General features: G+C 56.6%; 2 protein-coding genes across 2 annotated transcripts; one reads left to right on the plus strand and one right to left on the minus strand.

Moving 5' to 3' along the window:
* Positions 1–1,181: 1,181 nt before the first annotated feature.
* Positions 1,182–7,295, minus strand: TLCD2 (TLC domain containing 2). The gene is given in 5 exon segments (XM_075113085.1): positions 1,182–3,180; positions 4,735–4,817; positions 5,694–5,776; positions 6,226–6,988; positions 6,991–7,295. Coding segments are annotated over 5 exon segments (1,593 nt in total). The 5' UTR covers positions 7,277–7,295; the 3' UTR covers positions 1,182–2,802.
* Positions 7,296–12,570: 5,275 nt separating this feature from the next.
* LOC142066086 (apoptosis-inducing factor 3-like) lies at positions 12,571–21,138 on the plus strand. The gene is made up of 19 exons (XM_075113084.1): positions 12,571–13,501; positions 14,299–14,361; positions 14,538–14,647; positions 14,732–14,841; positions 15,286–15,330; positions 15,416–15,497; positions 15,632–15,744; positions 16,173–16,259; positions 16,734–16,825; positions 17,041–17,171; positions 17,731–17,846; positions 18,296–18,367; positions 18,717–18,780; positions 19,245–19,321; positions 19,403–19,520; positions 19,669–19,767; positions 20,241–20,316; positions 20,756–20,860; positions 20,987–21,138. Exons 1-19 carry the CDS (start codon positions 13,311–13,313, stop codon positions 21,027–21,029), a joined length of 1,794 nt encoding a protein of 597 aa, XP_074969185.1. The 5' UTR covers positions 12,571–13,310; the 3' UTR covers positions 21,030–21,138.
* The last annotated feature ends 2,526 nt before the right edge of the window (positions 21,139–23,664 follow it).

Consider the following 23,664-nt stretch of genomic DNA (forward strand, 5'->3'; position numbering starts at 1 on the left):
TTCCCCCGCCGTGGGGCCTTTTTTTGGCGGGGGGGGGGGGGGTGGTGGTAGGGGTGTGGGTGGGAATCCCCCACGGGGCGGCGTGGGTCTGTACTTCCCCCCCTGGCGGGGCCACTGCCCGCCTCGGCCACGTCCCGGGTCTGTGTCCCTCCGGGTTCCCGACCCCTGGCAGGGCAGGAGCACGCTGCACCCCAGACCCCCAGGGAGCCATTCCCCGCCCCCCCCCTCGCCCCCAGCCCTGGCCCGCAACGCCCCAGCAAGAGCCAGAGGCTCAGTGCCCCCCTGCAGCCCCCCCGGCAGCACACATGTCCCCCCGCCTTAGGGCGTCGGCAGGGTAGGGGGTCCCTGGGGGGTCCCCATGGGGAGAGGGGCTGTGCCGGAGGGGGTGTTGGCTCTTGGGATGAGGCTGAAGGGGGTGGCTGGGGCATAGGGACTAATTCCCTGACAAAGATGCTCCCTCCAGCCCCGTGAACCCCCGTACGGGGGATTAGAAGGGCAGGTCCATTCCCAGAGCCCTTCAAGCCAAGGCTGTGGCATCTGTCATCAGGATGGACAAGGACAGGGTACCCCCGCGCCCAGCAGCAGCAAGCTGCAAAGCTTATCGTGCCGTAGCACTGCAGGAAAGTCACGTCTGGTTAGAGGCTCCCAAAACAGGCTTCCGTGGCCTCAACCCCACAAACCCGGGGTACCCGGCCTCCATGTGATGGCAGGAATGCAATAACACAATCCAAGGCTTGAGAAACATCCCTGGTGTGGGCAGAGGCTGGAGGACAAGAGTCAGCGCTGCTGAGTGGGTGCAGAGGCTGTGCTAAGGACAGGGATCGGTGGAGCAGCTCCTCAAAAGCTGGGTGCAAATGGGTCAAAGCAAAGAAAAAGCCCCAGCCGCCAGCTCTGCTCCAGCTCAGAGCCGTGAGCGGCACACGGGTATGTAACCACTGCTCGAGGTGACAAACCCAAACATGGAGTAGGTGTCTCCAGCACCTGAAAGCTTCCCTGCGCTCTCCACAAATAGAAATGTAAGCGGCTTTGGCCTCCTGCTGCCCACACGCATTGCCTGTCTTTCCCTGCCCAGGAAGAAGTGTGTCCCCTTATTTATCGCCTCAAAACAAGTGTCGCCCACTCCGAGCAGCTCATTGTTTCAGCCTGTCCCCCAGCTTTTCAAACCAATGGAGAGATTTTGAGTTAAAGGTTATTTGCCACACAGAAAGCGTGTCAGATCCAGTGGATTTCTCAAAACCAGTACACGTAACGCTGAGTGGAATGACCTTGCTTTTATACAGGGTGCTGAGCTACTGGGGAACAGTTCAGTGTGTGGGAATCAGTGGGGAAAAGGAAATGTGGAGTAAAAAAAATTTAAAATATTCTGATTCCTTATCATAGGAAGCCTCCAGGGACAGGCAGAGCAAACCACAAGGATCCTAGCTTTGCTGCAAGCTGGCCTCCAGCATCAGGAATGAGAGCAGCAAAGCCACGTGGTGGGTGCTCAGGCTGCCACCTGCCCTATTTCGCAGCCAGCGCTTTCCTAACCCTGCAAGTCACAAGCAGCTCGGTGCAGCAGGGCTAAAGGCAGAGCTTTGGCGGGAGCTGGCACCGGTCCTGCCGCCATTTAGCCTCCCAGTTGCAGCCCCAGGGAAGCACAGCCTCCCCTTGCCTAGGAGGGCAGGAGGGTGTCAGCCCCCATAGAAAGGAGGTGGGGGGACACCCCAAGAGAGGTAGGCTGTGCCAGTATACAGTGTATTTTCACTCTGTGGCGGGGAGACATAGGGTAAGAAGCACTGTGCTAAGCAGGGACACCCCTGGAGCAGGGTGGGCTGCTCAGTCCCTTTTACCTCTAAGCCCCTTCCCCTCAAGCTGTTTCTTTTGCAGCCATTTATTAAAAGCTCATGTTAGTAAAAGCCCTTGCTGCTGGTTAAGAGCGTTACACTGGGCTTTGCAGCAGAACTTTTCATTCCTAATATATGCCTAAACCCTAATAGATGCCTATGCCTGAAAACTCCACATCTGTGGGAAGTGATCATCACCTAGCATCATCCTGGCCAGAGACTCACACTCTCCCACACTCATTTATGGGCACTTAATATATCCGGGAACGAAACAACACAGGAAAAGCTCCAGCTGCCAGGAGAATTTGGGCGCCTGTCCCTGAGCACAGCGCCGCAGAACCCACTGCCTGGTGCTCTGCCCCTGACCTGGACCCCGCAGCAGGCAGCATCCCACCCAGACAGGTCTCAGCCTCTCCCTCCATCACCCACCTGGGACAATCTCCTCAGGGAGGACTCAGGAGTGCAGGATTTGGCTTCTACTGGCCCTGGCCTCGAGGGTGAAGCCTGGGAGCCTCTCTTGTCTGGTGGTGCTCCCATGGGAAGTGCCACGGAGAACGCACGGCTGAGCACAGCATCCCCCAGCTGATGGGACGCTGCAGGCTGCAGCACCAAAGGGGTTGGAAACACACTGAGGTGTTTGGCTGTCTGGAAGAACAGTGGGGAAACTGCTCTTCTCCTCCCTTCGCATCTCAGCGGTGGCTCGGGATGCTGCGAGAGCTGTCAAAGCTTCTCTGAGCAGCTCCTGGTCATCCGACCACATCATCCAAAGGCACAGCAGGAGCAAAGCCCCAGTGCCTGGTCCATGAGCAGCTTCTCTGCTGTGCAGCACCCAGGATCTGCAGCCACAACAATAGCCCAGCTGTTCTGTTAGTGTAGACCCTCCAAGCAAGGTACTGAAACAGCCACACTCACTCTCCACTGCGCTTTGCTGTCCTCCATAGGCTTGGGCTGCGCATCCCTGACCCTGCGGGGAAGGAGGCTATTGCTCCTTCTCCTTCTGCACAGCCCGGCTGGGCTTGAAGAAGTCACTACGCAGCAAGCGGTAGAAGAGGATGATGTTCATGGGCGTCATGATTGCCATGCCCACCGTGCCCACGGCGTACGTGACTGGGGGCACATTCTCCCGATTGAGGAAGAGCCAGCGAGTCATCCAGGCCAGCGTGGTGATGCGAAACACCACGTAGGTGCCCAGGTTGATGATGCTGTTGAGACGATAGCAAGTGGTGTGCACCAGGTTGGCCATGAGCAGGATCTGACGCAGGTGGAGGAAGATGGAGTTAATCTCCACCAGTAAAGCCACGAGGGCAAACCCGATGTACTGATGGAGCAGCACTGCAATACCAAAGCAGACAATCACCTGGGAAGGAGAAAGAAGAGGGGCTGAGGGTGGGAGCTGGTTGCCCTCAGCTGCTACAAGCTGGGGCCCTCTATTATTGGGGGCAGCATGGAGCAGAGGTGGAAACGGTTATCACGCCAGTGCCAAACCGCTGGTCATCACTTCACATGTATCTCTGCAGCATTGCAGCCTCCAGCCACCGCTAGAGCTGTGGGCATGAGACAAAACCTCCCCACCGTTGCATGAAACCTGAGCAGGTTTGTTTTGTTTTGTTTCAGTGGGAGGAGAGGGAAACAATTCTGTAAACTCCAGGTTGGCAGAGGAGACAGAGCAGCCAGACCTAACTCTGCTTTGATGCCCTGGGGAATGCAGTTGGTTGTGGCCCAGCAGGTTTTTCCACACGCAGTGAACAGCTGAAAAGGGCAGGAAGGGACACGAGTAGCCCAGGGCTATGGTTGCTGCTGGCTCAGGGATTTTCCCCAGGAGAGGCACACTGCAGGGATTAAGTGGCTTTGGTGCATGAGAGAGCCCGGTGGGATGCCCCAAGCCTGGCCTGAAGCACCCTGGGGCTACTGGATGGGACAGAGTGGCCATGATTCCTGCCCCGCACCCTCTCCGCTGGACAGTGGGGACGGGCTCTGCCTGCCTGCGCTTTAGCACTCTCAGTCCTTTCTTCAGTTTATACCATAAATGCTGTTCTCTGCATTGGCTCTTTAATAAGATTATCTTCTATGCTCGTTAAGTCGCTGTCTTGGCCTGAATTAGCTCTATGGTGGAGATGAACTTTTGACTCGGGAGCAGTGGCCAGCAGAGCCACAGGGCTCCCTGGGCTCTGCAAGGCAGCAGGTCTGACCATCACCTCCCCTGCCTCATCCCAGGTAGGTCCCAGCGCTGTCCCTGTCCCCTATTCCCAGGCCCAGCAGACCCCTGTGCCTCCCTTGCACCCCACAGCATCTCTGCTGCCCAGCTCCGGGCTGTGCCAAGCCCTCCCTGCAGCATCCACAACACTCCAGCATCCGGACATCGGAGGTGATCAAGGAGAAACGCACACTGGGCACTTCTGTGGGGCTCCTGCACCACGGTGCTCTGGCCACCCCAGCCTTGTGGCCATGACTCTGACCCAAATGAGAGGAAAGCACCCCGGGGAGCAGGAGGTGGAAGGAGGCGATGTGTGGCCCTTCCTGGCAGCTGCTCAAGTGGCCGAGAGCTGGCAGGAGCTGAGCTGCTCACCTGCGCCAGCGGGGACACCTGGGTCATTCACTGCCTGCCCACGCCACTGCTATGGATCAGCCCCCTGGCCCAGCTCTCTGCCCCCCCTACTCTGTGCATACTTGGGTTTTTTTCCTACCCCATCTTTGGGTGCCTTTCTGCAAGTCCTGGAAGAGTACGTGAGTCCCACAGGACCAAGCAAAGCTCTGAGCCCTGCTGTCTGGGCTGCCAGGCTCCTCTCTCCAGGCAGACAAGTCAGATTTTGTAGCAGGTACAAACATCCGCACAAGCAGCAGCAGGTCCCCCAGCCTCCCTGGTGGCACAAGTGCTGGGGTCTGTCCCTTGAAGAGCTGCTGGTAGACTCACCACAGAGTGATGGAAGAGCAGCTCCCAGGACTGGTGAAGTTTCTGATTGCACAACATGTCCACAAAGTCTTCGAGAAAATAACCTGGGGACAGAGAGGCCATGAGCAAAGTGGGGCCACGAAGGGCTGCACCCCCAGTGCAGGCTCTGCGCCTAACTGGGCTAAGCAGCCCCTCTGGGCAAGTGGTGGCCACAGCTCAGCCCATGCCCTGGGTGGGTGGTGAATCACGCACAGAGCAGGATCACACACAGCAGAAGGGAGTTGCTGTGTTTTGGGTCCCTCCTGCAGTCGCTCTGTGGGACGTGCTCATAGGGAGAGGTGCTAACTAACTGATTGCTTGGATGTGCTCCTAGAGAAGGGTGAGAGCGAAGGCAGCATGTGGACCCTCACCCTTGTTACTGTTCTGGGATCAGGTCCCACCCCACATCCTTCCAGCCTGGAGCCCTTAACAGCTGCAGGATTCACTGCCACCAAAACAATGCCACATTGGTATTTTAGGTACTCAAACTTCCTTGCTGAGCTGTACCCATGCTGGGAAGCCTGTTAGCGCTGACCACAGGGCAGGTGACAGATCTGCAAGAAGGTGACAGGGGGAGGGAGGAGGAAAGGTTTCACACAGCCGGAAGACTCAAAGCTCCTGGCCTCCACAGTGGCAGGTTTAGCTGGAGGCTTTAGGGGGATCTGCATCAATCCCCTATCATGGGCACTTTTGGGATGCTTCAAGCTCTGGCTGCCCCATGAGGATGGTGGCGGGGAGCCTGGTGCCCGGGACCTCCTGGCCGCGGGTGCCATGGGACAGAAAGGAGCCACTGTCCTTTGCCAAGAATAGGGTGATTGTCTGGGGCGCCTGAGACATCGCTGCCCACGATGTGGCTTGAGGGCCTGGTGTCAGGCACCAATGAGCCCCTGGAGACCTCGCTGGGGGGCAGAACAGGGGGCAGCTCGCTCCCTCACCCTCACCTACGGACACGGCGACCAGGCTGTGTGCCCCGGGTGGATGCGTGCCCACCAGGTCCTCGGCCAGCCCAGGGTGGAAGCAGAACCTGCGGGGAGAGGGTCTGTGAGTGCTGGGCAGCACCTTCGGTCCCCCAATTCCCTTCCAGTGTCCCTGGTGCTCCCCTGGTGCTGCTGACAACCCCGGACCCCTCCTGTCCCCCTGCCCCCCCCACGACCACCCTTGTCCTCCTGTTTCCCCCGGAGTCTCCCTGTCCCCTGCCACCTCAGTGCCTCTCTGTCCCTCGGTCCCCCGTGCTCCTTAATCCCTCCTCCATCTCTCAGTGCCCCCCAGTTTCCAGGTCCACACCCTCCCCGATGCTCCTCAGGGGCCCCCAGCACCTCCCCCCACCCCCCGCCGGTGGCTCAGTCTCCCTCGGTGCCCCCTTCGCCGCAGGTTCCCGTCGGGGTCCCTCGACGCCCCCGCTCCCCTGGGGCATCCCCGGTCCCCCCCGGCCCCAGGTGCCCTCCGGGGCCGCGGGGGGCCCGGGCCGCTCACCCAGCCAGCGCCCCGCCGCCGCTGAGCACGCTGTGAGCCAGCGACGTCCAGATGTTGCGCCACTTCCAGCGGTTGCGCCGGGCCGAGGGCGGCGGCGGCACCAACCGCTCCAGCCCCCGGTTCAGCAGGCGGAAGGCGGCGAAGGAACCGGCCACCAGCAGCAGCCCCGGGCTGAAAGCCATAGGCATCCACCGGCCCGCGCCTTCCCCCGGGCTCCCATGGGCGCCGGCCGCGCCGCCCGACGGCTCCGCCTCGCCCAGCGCCGGGGCCACCGCCCCGGGACCGCCCCGGACACCGACACCGCCCGGGCACCGGCACCGCCCGGCTCCGCCCCGGGCACCGGCACCGCCCCGGGCAACGGCACCGCCCGGCTCCACCCCGGGCACCGGCTCCACCCCGGACACCGACACCGCCCCGGGCACCGGCACCCCCCCGGCCGGGATGCGCGGCCCCGGGGCGGGGAGCAGCGAGCACCGGCCCCGCAGGGAAGGGCCGGGTGGGCTGCGGGGGTCGCCCCACCCCCGCCGGGCGGCAGACACGCTGGGCAGGGCTTCCCCCCGAGCCCGGCACCCAGGGGAGGGGGGAACGGCAACGGGCACCCCGGGGTGCGCGCCCGCCTTCCCGGGAGCGCGGCACAACCGACGGCCGGCCCAAAAGCCGGCTGCAAGCGTGGCGCGGGTGTCCCGCCGCCGGGCTGGGGACGCCTCCCCGTCCCCCTGCGGCTCCTCGTCCGCCCCGGTGGCACCGGGTGGCTGAAGAGCTCACCGTGAAGTGCTGCGGCCGGCGGGCCTTCGCCCCACCTGGGAGCAGGGAAGCTGTCGCACGGTCGCGCCGTGCTGGAGAGCCGTCCCTCCCGGGCACACGCTCCGCCGGGTCCCAGCGCACCGCAGCCGAGCAGGAGGGTCCCACCGCTCTGCCAAACAACCCGCTCTGCCCGCAGCTCCCCTGCCCGCCACCCCCCGTCCCGTCCCCAGAGGAGTTCCCCGGGGTCTGGGATAGTCCAGCTCTGCTGTCCGGGCTTTGTGGGAATCCAGGATCCCGTACCCACCATTTCTCTAGTTCCAGCCCACAACTACGCTGATTTTCCAGCTGCCCGTAATTTGATCGTTCCCGTCTTGCTTTTCGAAGTCTCCACCAGAAGCGCGGCCGCTGCACAGATTTTGCTTCTCTTCTGCAGCCGGGATGAGTCACCGTGCACGCACCGATTGACATCAGACCCTGCCTCTCCCGTGAGGTTTTCACTCTGGACTAAATCTTCTACTTTCTCTTTGCCGAAGCAGGAGCGTGTGAAGGCCGAGCTCTCAGCCGCTGCCCTGGTTGGGGTGACAGACACCGAAACATCAACAAGGAATACGCTCATGGAGAGGACACTGAGGAGGGGAGCGATTAAATCGGATCGGAAGGAGAGGGGCGAGACACTCCCAACCAATAGAAAAGTCTCTTCAGCCTGCAGAGATTTGCTTAAAAGCTGGACATGGCGATGTAATTTCATAGTGGTTTAGTGGCAGGGAGGTGCTGCCTGAGGTGATCCACAGGCCTGACTGCTTGAGGGATTATACATAATCTTACGTATTAAGACTTGAAGGATCACGTCGGCTAATCTGTTACTGAGAAGGCCAAATACAAAGACATTTCTGCTTAGCATAAGATATGACAAGGAAAGGGAGACGCCTTGGAGACATGCCAGGCTGCTCAGGGCACTGAGGAGGAAAATAATTTAACAATTAATTGCAGTATAAAATTGCAGAGAGAAGATCCCTAATGAGAAGTCGTCTACAGTGGTTTAGCCTCAGAAATCTCGACTAACCCTTTCCGCGGTGACAACCCTGCCCTCGCCCGCCTGCGGGAGAAGTCCCGGACCGTGAAACGCCTGTGGGCCCGGCCCCGTTTATCCCAGGGGGTCCCCCACCCACCGTGTTACTCATCTAAACATGAACATTTGGCCAGGCTCGGGTCAGGGACAGGAATAGTTAAAATGCTTCTGGATGCGGGAGAGCTTTTACCTACCACTTCTGCATGGGAGTAATTTAAGCCATGATTAATTGAGCCTCTTGTTCAGGGGCTTTGATCCCACTGCTACAGCACCAACTGCATAAATACTACTTTTTAGGTAATTTTAGCCCAGTTTTATGTACTTTTGCCAGGACTTGCCATTGGGCAGCGGTTTCTCACCAGCCCTGTTTCCAGCCTTTTCTCCCTTCCTCTGCAGCAATGCCGTTAACCGGGCACAGGTTCGGAGATGGAGACTTCCAAGCCCCGTTACAAGCGGGTCCCTTGACACCAGATGAGGCCAAATAGTCAGCCACATACCACAGGCTGGGCTCGGAGGCCAGGCTTGTCCCAAAGAAGCCGCACAGAAGAGCGGGGACAGGAGCTCTCGGGCAGAGCTGCCACAAGAGGTCCCTGCACGCTCGCTGGAGAGCCGGGCAGAGCAGCCCGGGCCGACGGGACTCTTCATTCCCACCTTATTTGGAGATATTGCCTTTTTCACCCAAATTTCGAGTTTTCCAACGGTCCCCAACGGCCTCATTTTCTGCAAGGAGGCAGCTCGGCCTGGTGACCCCAGCAGGGCAGGGGACTCCTTCCAGATACCACCAAGGACATGCCTAGGTCCACCCCGGAACGCTCTGGGGACCACAGCTAATCCCCTAGCAGGGGCTTTACAGCAGCAGCCGGGGTTTAAATTGAGGTGAAGCTTTTTTTTCAATAGCTGGACAGTGGCTTTTTTGTTCCTCTCACAGGTTGGAGTTTCCCCTCCGCACATCTGGAAGAGATAACTCGTTTTCTGCACTAAAGGGCTGGCAGTTTATTGATAATCCCCCAAAACGAATTCTGCCAGATGAACTGTGTCCTCCCCCAGATGCTCCCCGCTATTCTGGACAGGTGTGCTTTCGCAGCTCTGCCATCCCTTACATGTGAAGGAGCCTGCTCTGCTCTCAGACACCTCCCGGGGCTCCCCATAGCCACGGATATGAGAGCCCCTGCCATGGCAAAGTCCTGTTTTCGGAAAGCCTTGTCCCCTTAACCTGCCTCTCTCCAGCCAGGGAGGCATTAAGCCCATCTGCTCATCTAAAGCCAGACCTGGCTCAAATCTACAATAATTTGAGGAGTACAAGATCTCAAAACAAACCAAATGGCTCGGCTTCTGAACTTTAATTAGCCGCTGTCTTCATCCCTACCTGAAGTGTGGCACTACTCTATCTGCTAGGCTGTAGGAAGTCAGACCATATAGGAAAGCTTTACTCTATATATACACTTGTTCATTCAGAAAGTCTGTAACTCCACACTTATGAAAGGCTCTACTGTGCAAAATGCATGCCGTGTATGGCAAAGTGTGCCCAGATACTGCAGGGGTAGCCATGAAGCGACCTGAAATCAATGCCAACTCGAGCGTGTATCCCTTCCAGCCAGAAACACCTTCCTGATGCGGAAGCTGGATGTTCTCCAGGTGGAACTGGGGAGGTACTCACCACAGCCACAGGAGAAAGGCACGCCAGTCTCTGAGCGTGGTGAGCAGAAGGGTTTCTGCTGGCACTGGCACCACAGAGAATTTTTACTACCTTTTTCCCCGGCCCTTAGCTCCATTTCACACACAGAGCTCCAGGACTGAATGCAAGAAACGCCAAAGTGTGCGTCGCTTAACCACTGACCTCAGGATTTGGCCCTGTCCAGCAGAGGAAATCATCTGGCTTTGCACCGCAGCCCATCCATTCACCCTGCTCCATCAAGCCTGGGCTTGACCTCACGAGGGGAAGACTCTTCCCTTCCCTCCGCCCTGCAGGTGTTCTGCTGCCCAGGTTGGTCGTCCTTCCTGAGATCATTCCCTGAACAACACAGTGTCTCCTGGGAGCTTCAGAGCACTGGGTGACGCTGGTGCCAGCTGCCGGCTGGCCAGGCACAGCATGCTGCCTTCTGCAGCCGGGCGTGCAGGAATGCCCCCTCACCCGAGAGCCAGAGCCTGCTTTGTCCATGCGATAAACAACCCCCTGGCAGGTTGCTCTGGATGCTCTTGCTTTTGGCCGCCTTCTGTTTTCCCAGGGCTGGATGTCTTTTTTTCTCAGGATTTGGCACAAGGGACCTGTAGGAGGAATCTGTGACAACAGCACAGCACCCCTAAGGATGCCGCAGGCTCAGCTGTTGCTCAAGGGCTTGGGCTGGACCAGCTGCCACGAGTTGGTTGTGCAAAGGATGTGCTCTCTCCTTTTCACTCCAGTTGCACAGGTGCGCTGTGGGATAAAAAAAAATTCCATTGCCAGACTCATTGACCGGCAAAACCCCTTCAAGCACAGCAGCATGGGCAGCTCCTTCTATTCCTCCTCTGCTTTCCGTAGCTGACATGCCCCAGATTTGTCTACTTTCTGAATTTTTTATCTGCTGCTGTTAAGTGAGGTTTCAGGTTCCTGTGGTGAGCAGTGAAATGTGGGGCCACATGTCTGCCCAGCCTGTATCCCATGTCTCACCATCACCAGGCATGAATGCTTAGGAAGAAAATATGAAACAGCACATATAATTATTCTCACTCTGTAAGCAAATTCATTCCCACTAAGTATTTCCTTTTCCATGTCTTCTTCCCTTGGGGGATAAACATCTTTTTCCCGTTTGGTTCACCATTCTCAAGCTTAAGTGATTTTTGATGGACATCTATGTGCTTTCTGGTTACATTATGACGTATTTATGACCGCATGCTTTTTTTTGCAATCCAGACAGGTGCAGCGTGAGCCCTGCGAGGTGGAAGCACGCCTCAGCCCCTACACCCGCTCTGTGCAGCATCACACATTGCTGAGCCCACTCGATTCCTCCTGCATGACAAATATAAGCGCGGGAGCTTCCTAACTGCGTCTCCTGCTGCTGCCAGTTTCACAGCCTGGAACAGGTTAGGTTCCCTCCTGAATTCTGTCAGTATTAATATCACAAACCAAGCTGTTCTGAGAGCGGTGTCCCATTAATCATTTTAGCTCTGCTGCAGTTTTCACTTCACTTCCTCTTCCTGCGCCCGAACAGTCTTCAGTAATGTTTGACTCTGTGGGTAATGCTCGGTTAAAATCGGTAAGTCTGCGAGGGCAGGGAAGGACCCTGACCTGAGCAGGCTGGGGGAAGCAAAGGTGGGATGAGGATACCTCCACGCAGCCACGGCTGCGCTATGGCATGACAAAATGTGCTACACCAGCTGATGGGAGTAGGGACTTGAGAGGAGGAGAGCTACCCCCATTAAATCTTCACCTCCAAACTTGAATTTTCTGGAGTGCCGACCTTACTGGAGAGACACAGCGAAAGCAAAGCTATCTAATAAAATAGGAGGGCAGCTCAGCGGTTCGCGTGAGTCAACACCAATGCGGCAGCAGGTCGGCCAGAGATTTCTGATGCCTACCTGGGCTCTGCTTGCCTTTGAAGGCACTGCTTCCTTTGGCTCTCTTCCTTCCTACGGTTATCCTGCCGTGTGTTACAAACAAAGGTCTTAACCGATCTGAGTATCCACCTCTGGGTTACCTAACAAAGGTGTTTACAGAGCATCTTCCCAAAAATCTGCCTCCAATACCATCCCATTGCCTGAATGGGGTCCATGCCCCACGGGGGCATACTGTGTGTTCCTAGGTGCTGGCTCTCAGAGGCATAGTAACGCAGCACCCCTGCAGCTAACCCAAACCTTCCCTCTTACATCCAATGCCCTTTTCAACTCTCTATCCTTTGCCATCATCTTTGTCCCCATCAGAGATGGGCATTTTGGTTTGCCTTTATCTCTTTGCATTTTACAAAAGCCCTTCCCGGGGTATTTGGCTACACCCAGCAGCCGAAATAGCTGCTCAGCCCCATAGTGCGAACGCCACCGCGCAGGACCGAGCTCCATCTGGCTCACCCCAAAGCCTCCCACAGCGGCATGCCTTTGTACCTGCCACTCTGCTGGTGCACTGCAGCTTTTATCTGTGAGCAAACAATGTTTTCCAGCGACTTCTGCTGAGTCAGAGAATGCATCCACGAGGGCTGCTGCTTCTCCACATGGGAACGTGCTTCTGGGGAACAATTACAGAGAGTTTAGACAGGGATGTTCAACAGCCAAATTGCTTCACATTCAGGCTCCTGGCCAGCAAGGCAGAGCCCGAAAGCCGCTCGTTGGTGCTGTGAGAAAATACCTGGCACCTGCACCCATCATGGTCGTGCAGCATCCGTGCGCTAAGATCACCCCTTACACAGCAGCGCCCCAGCAGCCGGCACTGAACGAAGCTGTGCTCTTGGCTTGGTGGGTCTGACGGAGCGAGCTGCTTCGCAAATAAGCCAGCTTGTGCTTACCAAACATCCCTGTGTGCGCCCTCTTCTCCCGGCTGTGCCCACCGAAGCATTTTTATCCCCCACCCCATGCTGGATTTGGGAACGTGCTGTGTGGCAGAAAGCTGGTCCCTGTGAAGCTCGGTTCTGCAAGGGAGATGATGGAAGCACACTGCTAGTACCTTTCCCCCCACTAAAGTTTGAGGCATATTTTAAGGTTGTGAAACATATTGACTGTGAAATAGAGATAAGAACGGGAGTAGACACAAACAGCGTAGGCGTTACTCCCGTTTTTCTGCAACTCCCACTCTGTTGTAAAAATAGTACAGCAAGCAGCACGCTGCTCTGTGCCATCCTTCACGGACCATGGGGCCACGTGCCTGGACGCTGGCGGACTGAACCAGAAGCAGAGCTGGCACCTAAGGCACGTGCAGAGGTGCCGAACTCTTTGTGTTCCTTAAGATCAATGTGAGAGAGGCTCTGCCTTACAGAAAGATCAAATTAAATAATTTTAAATGTTATAAAAATACATAAAGAGTAGTGATATCATTCCAAAGTGCTGCAAAACCATGTTGGACTGAGCCAGAGCACTTTCCATCAGGACAAGGGGCAATGGGAAGCTGCAGCAGCCTATCACTGCATCCACTCAAGTCTCTGTTCACATCGCACGCAACGCACCCTGTCTTTACACCACACCTGCGCCATAATTCCTACGTGCCCTCAATTGTTTTGCAATTCTAAACCTGAGCAAAATACACTTAATTAGTTGCAGGCCAGTTGCAGAAATCAGATAAGGCTGGCTGGCAGGTGGCCACTTCCCGGAGATGCATCTCCTGATGGCGGGGACGTTGTGCAACTCGGAGAGAGCATCACCCAGCCGTGGGCTGGCGGCAGGGAGAGCACTTGCAATAAGACGCGAGGGTGTCACCTCAGCGGAGGAGGAACTTGCGGATGGTGGTGGTGGCAGCTTTCTGACTCGGGGGACGGGTGTCAGAGCCCCCCACGGCGGGACCAGGTGAGTACCTGCCGACACTTCTCCTCAGGGACCCAGGAGCGGGGCAGTGGCACGGTGGGGATTTGCAGGAGCAAGTCACCACCCTGCACTGAAACCTGCCTTGAGCAACCCTCCTCTGCTCCGTTTCTTGCTCTTTTTTTCTCCAAAACAGAGAGGGAGATTTCTAATCAGCCTCTCAGCTGATTGCTAAGTCAGGGACAGTGTTAAGGACCAAGGTTTTTGGCTCCTTTCTAGCCCAGGAGGCATTTTGGCCAGGGATTACTGCTTTCATGGCAATTAGTGTAAACAATGACTCTGCACAAATGTTGGAGAGGTTTGGGAGAGGCTGAAGCGGTTCTTCAGACCCCCAATTTGAGGGAGCCGTGGGCTATGGTGGCAGTGCCTCACCATAAATAATTGTATTGATTTACGACACGACTGTTGTTCGTCATGTTTGCTTGATCACGCTGTGCTGCAGTTGAGTTTAATGGGACAAGAGGCTGAACACAAAAAAGTGGGTTAAGCTGGAGGAAAAAAAGAGCAGAGGAACGGGCTTTGGGTTTTGAGACAAAGTTAGAAGGGGGGGATGTGTGTTTTCTGCCAGCTGTGGGTTTGTTCCTGCGGTACCGGGAGGTTGGGACCCCTTGAGCACACGGTGCTGACCCGCTGCCAGCCGGGGCGCCGGTGGCCGTATACGCTGGGGTGGGATTTTGCAGCACAAGGGCGCGCGGGGAGGACCGTCTGCCGAGGGGGCGAAAGACAGTGGCTACAGGCACCAGCATCCATGGCAGCCAACCCCTCCCTCTGCTCGCCCGCAGCATGGACTGCGATGACACCGTAACCGACGAGGTCTGCAAGGAGGCTGACGTCGGGGATGGAGAGTGAGTACCCAGCGGGGGGAGGCCGAGACGTGGCCTGCAGGCAGCAGGGGCGACAGCGCCATGGCAACGGCTGCCATGTTGGCGGCCGCCATGTTGGTGGTCGAGGGAGCAGCATGTTCCTGCGAGGCACTGGTCCTCGGCTCCCTGGGGCACCCACCTCCCCGCCTCCCCTGCAGGCTGTGGGAGGTGATGGTGGGCGGCTACCCGGTGCTGCTGGTGAGGAACAAGAAGGAGTTCAGTGCCATGGGCAGCACGTGCCCCCACTATGGTGCCCCGCTCAGCAAAGGTAACCCTGGCGCTGGGCAGGGGGAGCGGCCACGTCAGGGAGGTCAGCTCTCACCGCTTGGTCGTGGGGGCTTTTCTACTGCAGGAGTCTTGAAAGGGGAGAGGCTGCGCTGCCCCTGGCACGGTGCCTGCTTTAACATCAAAACTGGAGACATCGAGGAGTACCCTTCTCTGGACTGCCTTCCCCGCTTTAAGGTGACTTCTTGCCTCTTCCTCCTCCCAGCTTGGGCCATGTCCTCTGTACCACTTGCTCCCACAAGCTCCATGTTCCTGACACCAGCTGAAAGGATCCTGCCCTGGCCACAGCTCCGTGGTCCAGGTCACACAGAGCTACACATGGGACAACTTCTTGGGATCATGTAACTCCCTGTCCTAAAGCTCCTTTCAATCAGAGGTGATGCTGTACCTCCTGGTACACATCACAGCCAGCACACACCTTCTGGAAAGAAAAAAGGGCACTCTTCCTGAGTGCCCTTGTGATAAGAAGAAAAGCTCATGAGCCTCTCGGCATCATTTGACATCCAAGATCCCTACAAGTCACTCTCGGTGTATCAGAGACAGGTGGCCCACTGGAGCAGACCCTCCTCCCACCACCTCATGAATGCAGCACTTAAATGCACTCTCCTTTCACGCCTGCAGGTAACAGTGGAAGATGGAAAGGTGTTTGTTACAGCAAAAAAGAAGGTACTGACCTTACCTGCTATCTCCGAGCACAAGCAGTGCCTTGGGCTAGGTGTGATTTCAGCATTTCTCACTTGCTTTCTTCTAGGATCTTGAAAGCAGCCTGAGGGTGAAGGACACAAGCAAGCGATGCCGCCTCAACCAGGACACGATGCTGCTGCTAGGGGGAGGTCAGTGCAGTGATCTGTACTCTGCCCTCCCCACAGATGCTGTGAGCTGCCACTCTCTCCTCCAGGGAGGACTTGCCACCTTCCTCCTACTCCATAGTGACAGGTAAGAGGGCTGAGATGAGCATCTCTTGTAGGTGTGGCTGCCCTGGTGTGTGCAGAGACGCTTCGCCAGGAGGGCTTCACTGGCAGGATCATCATGGCCACCAAAGAGAAACATGTTCCGTATGACAAGCCCAAACTGAGCAAGGTTTGTACGTGAGAAGGGCAGGATGGTGCCTGGGTACCCAGTGTGAACCAGGGACGTGGTTCACGCTCAGGACCAGGCTGAGCAATCAAGCAAGCCATGCTGGCAAGGCAGCAGGAGTCCTGAGGCACCCACGAGGAAAAGGGGTATAATTTCCAGCTAACATCTCGCTTCTTCTTCCCAGAAAGTCTTTGATTAGAGTCCACCACAAGCTAATGGTTTTATCCCTTTTCATTGAGTTCTTCCCACTAGAGTTTGACTTGATTTTTTTTTTCTGAGGGGGACAAGAAAATGATGATGGGGCAGTGTGGAGAGCTGTGATTTACTAATGCAAAATCTACCTCTTACGCAAACTTACTTCCCAGTAAACGCTGCAAGAGTATTGCTGGCTGCAAGAATTGCTTTATTTCATATTTCTGTTTTGTTTCCAGAAAATGAACTTGAAAGCTGAGGACATCTACCTGAGAAAACCTGAATTCCTCGCTGCTCATGGCATAGAGTTCTGGACAGAGAAAGAGGTACAAGAGCAGCTGAGCTCAGTCCTCAATGGGTGGTCCTGTCCCTGCCATGGGAGGGGATGTCCACACCTGCAGGCATCGTGCTATATTTATATAGAAATTAGAGCTCTGCCTACATACGCGCATTATCTTCTGGGACATCACTCCAAGGCCAGTGCTAGGGATGGTGTGCATGCCTTGGGGGTAACACCGATCTGTGCTGCCCATGGACAGATATGCCCATCACAGGCAAACAGGCTGGCCCTTGAAACTAGCCTGCACACCCCTTAGGGGAACCCACATTTGGTGCTGCGATACTTAGCGCTCCTAAAGCCTAGGGCCTGTAGGAAGTGAGAGAGAGGACTCCAGCATCCCTCATCTCACCTGGGTGTCCAGAAATCGTGCCTGCAGTCACAGGCAAGCAGAACGGGTTGATGTGGCAGGACACCAGTGGACCGGAGGTACCTGCCTGGTCTTTGCCTCCTTCTCCTGCAGGCAGTGTCTGTGGATTTCCAGAAACAGAAGGTCTGCTTCATGGATGGCTCCTCTCAGAAGTACCATCAGCTGCTCATTGCAACAGGCAGCCAGTGAGTGCACAAAGCATTTGCCACACACAAGATTTTAGACAGGACGAGAGGGCTTAGAGGTCTTCTAGGGCATGTGAGGGGGAGGCAGTAGGAGATGAGATAAAAGGACAGGATGGGATGACACAGACAAGAGATTGCATGGGTTTGTGGTCCCCCCTTCATTCTTTCTGTTTCACTTCTAATCATGAGACATACCTGGATCCTTTCTCTTTCAGCTCCAGCTCCCTCAAAGTCCCAGGTGCAGACCTGCAGAATGTGTGCATTCTCCAAACCCCAGAAGACTCCAGCAAGATCTTAGAGCTGGCAACTGGGAAGAATCTGGTGCTCATAGGAGCTTCATTCATAGGTACTAGGCAGGAGTGGATACCAAGTCATCCATGATAGCCTTGAAACCCACTTCTGGTGCATGTGCAGATTAACTAGAGGCCCCTGGGGAAGGGATGTTCATTCACTGCCTGCCTGGGTTCCTTCCCCGAGCCCTGTAGCTGGTGGGGGTATGTGTTTTGCACCACTCTTTCCTCTGACAGCCAGAAACTTTGAAAGCTATAAACAGTTCCTGGGCAGTGACAGAAGGGAATGTGCCTTATAGAAAGGTCACTGGCCTTCAGAGGAGCTGGACTCCCCAGGAGCATTGGGAAAGTGAGGGGGTAAGGCACAGAAAGGGAGCTATTTGGTACACAGCCAGGAGCCGTTCTTTGCAGTTCCTAATATCTGCCTCCATAGTGCATGAGAATGAAGAACCAGGGGGGTAAATACCTCAGCCCAGAAATGCATAAAAGAGCAGTTAAGCGCTGGCACTACATCAGATTTGTTCTCCTCACCTGGAAGGGGAAAAGGTTTCCAAGGAGGAGGGTGCAGGTTCATGCTTGCAACAGACTTACCTTGAGCATGCCTTTCCCTTGCAGGAATGGAGACAGCTGCCTTCCTGTCAGACAAGGCTGCTGCCATCTCAGTGGTGGAAAAAAAGGAGTTCCCTTTCCAGAATGCGTTAGGTCCTGAGGTTGGAGGTGTCGCCATGAAGGTTAGGAAAACCTGGTGCTAATTTCTAGGACGGAGGACACATGCTGCCCAAGCCCCGTGATCTGCAGCAGCCCAGGAAATCCAGCCCCTGCGCTGAGACATACCCATGTGCCCAGCCACCTTGCTCACATACGGCTCTCCGAGGGAGCTGTGCACGCAGGGCTGGTCCCAACCTCCCTCACACACACGGCACGCTCTCCAGCTCATCTTCATCCCCAAGCCCTGCTTCGTCCTAGACCCACCTCACGCATCAGTCCTGACCAGGACAGCAGAGCAAAGCCAGGCTTCCAGGCAGCCTGTGCCAGCCAGGGACACAGATGAAACCTCTCTGCAGCCTGGAGCAGCAGCTAAGCTGCCGGCCTGGGTTTTGGCTGGGTACGGCTGTTTTTACAGCAGTACAGCCTGGAATTTCCTAGTGAATACTCAAACCAGCTTCCTCTTCCTTTTCAGATGCTGCAAAATAAAGGCGTGAAGTTTTACATGAAAACAGAAGTCTCTGAGCTGAAAGGAAAGGATGGAAAGGTCAGTCATGCCATTGTGATCCCTGAACTGCTACATTTAGGGGGAAAAAAACCCAGACTGAGGTATAACTCAGTGCCTACATCTAGCATCTAGGCTTTCCTCTCCCCAGTCTAGACCCTCACATTTCTTTCCACTGAGCACAACTCTGGGCTCAAAGGGCACCAATATGTCTTCGTATCTCAGAGAAAATAGCGTGATTTTCTTACATTCCTGGCAACACACATTAGCTGGACAAGGTGATCTGAACCTGGGGAAGAAAAAAGACAGTAAAGAACGAGGCAGCAGGGAGGCTTCAGGAATTAGGACAGAGCTTTTAACCCTTTGTTAATGATTCTTGCTTCCTTCCTAGGTCACAGAGGCTGTTCTTGCCAGTGGAGAGAAACTACCTGCAGATGTGGTAGTGGTGGGAATAGGTAAGAGACCCCAGCTGGGAGAGGGAGGCGGCTTTGGGAATGGGGAGAACAGCCAGCAAGCCCAGAGCATCCCAGTGCATTCCCAGGACGCCATTTCCTGCAGTCTCTTTCCCACTCCATTATCATCCAACCCTACCTTTTGGCCCCAAACACGTGGAGAAAGTCAGCAGCGCACGAGCAACAGCAGGAGGGAAGGAGCTACTTACACTCTCAGTATGACTTTGGCATGCTTGCTGAGCACCGTAGATCGCTGGGCACAACAGAGCACCCCTTCCTCTGGGCCTGGTTTCATTGCCCCGGATTAGGTCAGCACCAGCCCAAGCACTTGTCACTGCCGCGAGCTGCTCTGCTCCGAGCAGGCTGAAGAGGTACCACAGGCATGTGCTTGCTCTAGAGGCAGCACCAAGTTTCCTCCCTGCCTTTGCAGAGCTTTGCTGCAGTTGTCCTCTCTCCTCTCCCCACAGGGGTGTTCCCCAACTCAGCATTTCTGAAGGGCACCTCCATCGCTAGAGACGACAGCGGTGCCATCCTGGTGGACCTGGTACGTGCCAGCGGAGGATCCCCATTCCACACCCAGTCCCATCCCTCACATCATTGCACTAATTGCTTTTTGTCCCATTAGCGCATGCAAACCAACATCCCCAACGTCTTCGCTGCGGGGGACGTGGCCTCCTTTCCTGTAGCGCTGCTCAACGGGGACCACTCCAGCATCCATCACCAACAGGTGGCTGAGGCCCACGGTGAGGCAGCACCACCACCTCTCTCCAGCTCCCCTTGGAGATGGGTATCGAGGGAACGGGGCAGAAGGGGCAGCAGGGTAACGAGAGGCAGGGGCACTTCTTTGAGGACCTACAAGAAACAAATTTTTCCTCTGCTGGTTCATCACAGGTCACGTCGCTGCCTTGAACATGCTGAAGAAAGAGAAGGAGTTGCACACTGTCCCTTTTTTCTGGACCACGATGCTTGGGAAAAGCATCCGCTACGCAGGTAGGAGGGGGCAGAGAGATGGGAACAGCCGAACCACTTCCCAGCCCATCCGCTCATCCTCCAGCTGGGTCTGGGGCTTGTAAACACACAGCAGCTGCAGAGTTTACCTGAAGCAGCTCAAGTTTTGGATGGGCTGCCGCAGCGGGTTTGTGACCGCTGTTTCTGAGCTCCCAGCCTGCAGGTTACCCAGAGCTCTCGTTCTTTGCTGATCTCCAGTGGCTTAGAGGCCACAAAGGAGGAAGAGCTTCCTTCTCCAAGCCGAGGAGAGGCTCAGGGTCATGATGCATCTCTGGGTCAGTTTTGCTTGTCCAGGGCCTTCTTGCCTGCTCCACAGCCCTGTCGCAGCCCCAGCCCAGACCCCTGCCCCAGCCAGTTGCTGTCCCCTCTGCCCCTACCTGCGATGGCACTCAGGTGGGATGGGTGGCAGCTGGAGTACCGGGGCTCCCCGAGCAGGCTGCGACGCTCTCTTGCAGGTTGTGGGAAGGGATACACAGACACTGTTGTGAAGGGCAGCCTGGAGCAGCAGAAGTTCCTGATCTTTTACATCAGGTGAGTGAATCAGTGGCTAGTCTGTGCCCTGACAAAGCGGTGCCCTGGGAACGGGGCATGGTCCTCTCCCTTATGGCCTGCAGAGCTCCCGCCGAGGCTCCACATCACCTACGCAGCTGCTGGCCGTTGAACCAGCACTCAGATGGTTTCAGAACAAACCAAAGCAGGACAGGGAAGAGGATGAGCTTCGATGAAGACAGCAGCCGGGCAGGGAGCCTGGGACACATCTCTCCCTCTGCCCCACTGCTCCCAGGCTCGGTGCCTGGCTCCCAGCAGTGCCAGGCAATCTGCCACAAGTCCCTGAGAGCCCTGCAGTACCAGCCACCCTGCCCTGAGCCCCCCAAAATACAGCTGGCCTCCAGCCAGGGTGCCACAGGGATGCTGCCGTGCTGAGTTATGTACACTGAAGAGATCCACATTCTTCTGCTTTCCCTTTCAGGGACGGGATCGTGACTGCAGCTGCCAGCCTGAACACAGACCCCATGGTGGCTCTGATTGCAGAAGTTTTATACTCTGGGAAACGAATCTCTAAAGAGGAAGCAGAGTAAGTGACACCCTGGCCGAGCCGGCGGGCGGCTCTGCGCTACGTTCCCCATGCCAGCAGAGCCCATCGAGAGACACAAAGTCAAGACAATTTACTGCAAATCCCCAACATACCTCTCATTTGCAGGGCCTGCGATATCTGCAACATACCCTCGCTGGCAGAAACCTAAGCTCGCTGTGTACCCTGCCACGAGGGGCACAGAGTCAACCAAGTGTTAACAGCTTCGTATCCTGCCATCCTGGCACAAGAGAAATAAAATCACGAGCAAAGCTGAACCCAACGCCTGCATTTTGTGTTTGCAGCCAGCCCTCGGCTGCTCGCTTGCACCCTGGAGCAAAGTGGAGCAGCACTTTTCCCTCTCTTCTAGACAGGGATCTGCTGGGCTGGATAAGAGGAGGACGCCCATGTCCTGGGGCTCAGCTGAGGGTCTGAGCAGGCAGCAGTGGCCGCACACTCACGGATGCCCCAACCCCTCCTGCTCCTCTCGCTGGCGGTTGGCAGGAAGCTTTCATTCAGCACACCGGTCACGCTGACCTTCTGCTTTGCAAAAGCACATTTTCCCAGCAAGAGTTGCTGTGAGGGAGGCAGGCAGCTCTCCCAGCTAGGAACCAGACAGTCTGGGTGCAGGAACTGGTGAAATACCCTACTCCTAAGGACAGAAGGCTGCCGTCCGACCTCTGAGCGAGCAGCACCTGCTGGCATTGCTGCAGCTGTCTTGAATATTGCATTAGCTGCTGCAGCAAGCACTTCCCACCCCCTGACAGCAGCCAGCCTCTGGCAGGGACATCTCAGTCCTGGTTGGCGTCCCCCCTCCTGCCGTGTCCCTGCGTGCTGGATGCTTTGAGGAGGTGGCCAGGTGCTGTAGGAGACACAGCCTCGGTGCTAGAGGAAGGAGTTACTAGATTTTTGCAAGGCGACAGAGAGCAAGGCTGTGCTTTCTACAGGAAACACTGCACTTACTCACTGGTCACATGGGACTTTGCAGGAGGAAGGGTAAGCCCCAAGAGCCAGGCAAGTTCCCGCAGGGACACTTACCTCATCAGTCTAAAACCCCTCTGCTTTTACATTAAACACAGGCTAGCCAGAGCCCGAGCCTGTTTGCTCAGCAGGTGAGCTACTGCAATGCCGGTTTTGTGTTAAACCCACAAGCTTGCACTCTGCAACCTTCTTGTGTATGAAAAGTTGACTCAAATGTGGTGTTTTACATTTCCTGACCTCAGGGCCCTGGTGCTGCTGCTCAGGGCAACTCTCTGCTCTGAAACAGCCGCGTCTTACCAAGGAAAGAGCTGGTTTTCAGCAGAAAGTCAGCGGGTCAGCCCTTTGCAACAACAGGAGGAAGCAGCAAGCGTGAGCACTCACTACCCTGTACACTGGAGCACACAAGAGTGGAGATGCTGGTGGCTGGAGCACACCGCTCCCCTCCGTGCCAAGCATCGACAGCGCTGCGAAGCATGGCAGAGGGAGCATGGCCCGGGACCTGCTCCTCCTTGCCCTGGTGCATCCTGCACACACGCACACGACTTCGTGCCCCCTCAGTGCAGTCCAGGGCTCGCCGAGCGCTGGGCAGGCGCCAGCTGTTTGGTGTGGACTTGCAGCAGGGTGGCTGTGGTAGAGGAGTCCAGCTCTGCCTCAGGCTGGAGGTGTTCGTCCGTGGTCCTTTCTGCTCAGAGAGCGAGCCGAGGGCACTCGAGCAGCCCCACTCTCTCTGGGTGACAACCCCAAAGAAACTCGGCTTCTTGCAGCCGTCAGCAAGCACACATCAATCAGAGCGGCTTTATATAAGAAGGAGGGACCCCCACGACACCAATTTCCTCCACTTCTACCACTTAACGGACACCAGGCCACTTTCTGCGCATTGCTGGGTGCCAAAATTTGGTAGCAACCTTACCTTGGGCAGCTGGAAGCTGGACAGGCAGACTCAGCTGAGACTGTGCAGGCTTACCTGAGCACAGGGCCATGCCTCCCCGCCCACCCTCGGAGCTGGGATGAACGTGATCTTTCTGGCAGGGCCCAAGCAGCAGCACCTGGACATTCCTCTGCTTCCCAGCCACCAAGGCAGCCTGGGAGGCAGTGGTCCCGGCGGCCCCACGGGAGAGGCACCTCCGGGGGTGCAGAGGCTCCCAAGAGCCCTTGCCAGGTCCACACATTTCACCCTGCACCGAGCCATAGGAGAGCTGTATGCTCCCCTCTTGGCCAGCACAAGGCAGGAGGGACTCCATCCCTGGAGAGCAGCTTCCAGAAGCCCTTCAGGGCAGTCTCCTGATTCTGTCCACCAGCAAGGCAAGAGCCTGGACCACAGAGGAGCCCAGCAAGGTTCATCTGGGCCCCTCTCAGCGCTGCCAGCTCCAAATACCCAGAATCCTGGCCCTGCCCCAGGCTGGCCGCAGACAGGGCTGCCCAGCCTCGCCGGGCAGTGGATCTGTCTGGCTCAGCGAGTGACTCGGCCCCGAGTCACCCGCTCCCGGCGGTCGGGCCGCACCACACCCAGCACCGGTGCGGAGCCGGCCCTCTCCTCTGGCTCCATCCCAGTGCCTGGCATGTTGCAGGACTAATGCTGCTCCTGAGCTCAGCAGCAGGTCAGTCCTGCGAGCCACACCCAGCCTCAGGTCACCTCTTTAGCTTGGAACAAACCAAGGGGACACAAACAGCCAACCCTCCACCCACGGACCCCAATGCAGCATCAGGCTGAGCCCTGGCACTGTGGGCCCCCCAGCTCCCACCACCCTCCCACCCGGCAGGTCCAGGCACCCCACAGGCAACAAACTTAAAACTGAACTGTTGAGCCAAACAAAGTTTAATGCCTC

The sequence above is a fragment of the Phalacrocorax aristotelis genome, chromosome 18 (genome assembly GCF_949628215.1).
Source record: "Phalacrocorax aristotelis chromosome 18, bGulAri2.1, whole genome shotgun sequence".
In the NCBI taxonomy this organism is placed as follows: domain Eukaryota; kingdom Metazoa; phylum Chordata; class Aves; order Suliformes; family Phalacrocoracidae; genus Phalacrocorax; species Phalacrocorax aristotelis.

Excerpts from the sequence above, each read along its gene's own strand:
- LOC142066086 (XM_075113084.1), top strand. The coding sequence starts at position 13,311 with ATGCATCTCCTGATGGCGGGGACGTTGTGCAACTCGGAGAGAGCATCA. Across the intron at positions 14,648-14,731 it reads TGGTGCCCCGCTCAGCAAAG|GAGTCTTGAAAGGGGAGAGG; the intron begins GTAACCCTGGCG and ends TTTCTACTGCAG. Across the intron at positions 16,826-17,040 it reads CTCATTGCAACAGGCAGCCA|CTCCAGCTCCCTCAAAGTCC; the intron begins GTGAGTGCACAA and ends TTTCTCTTTCAG.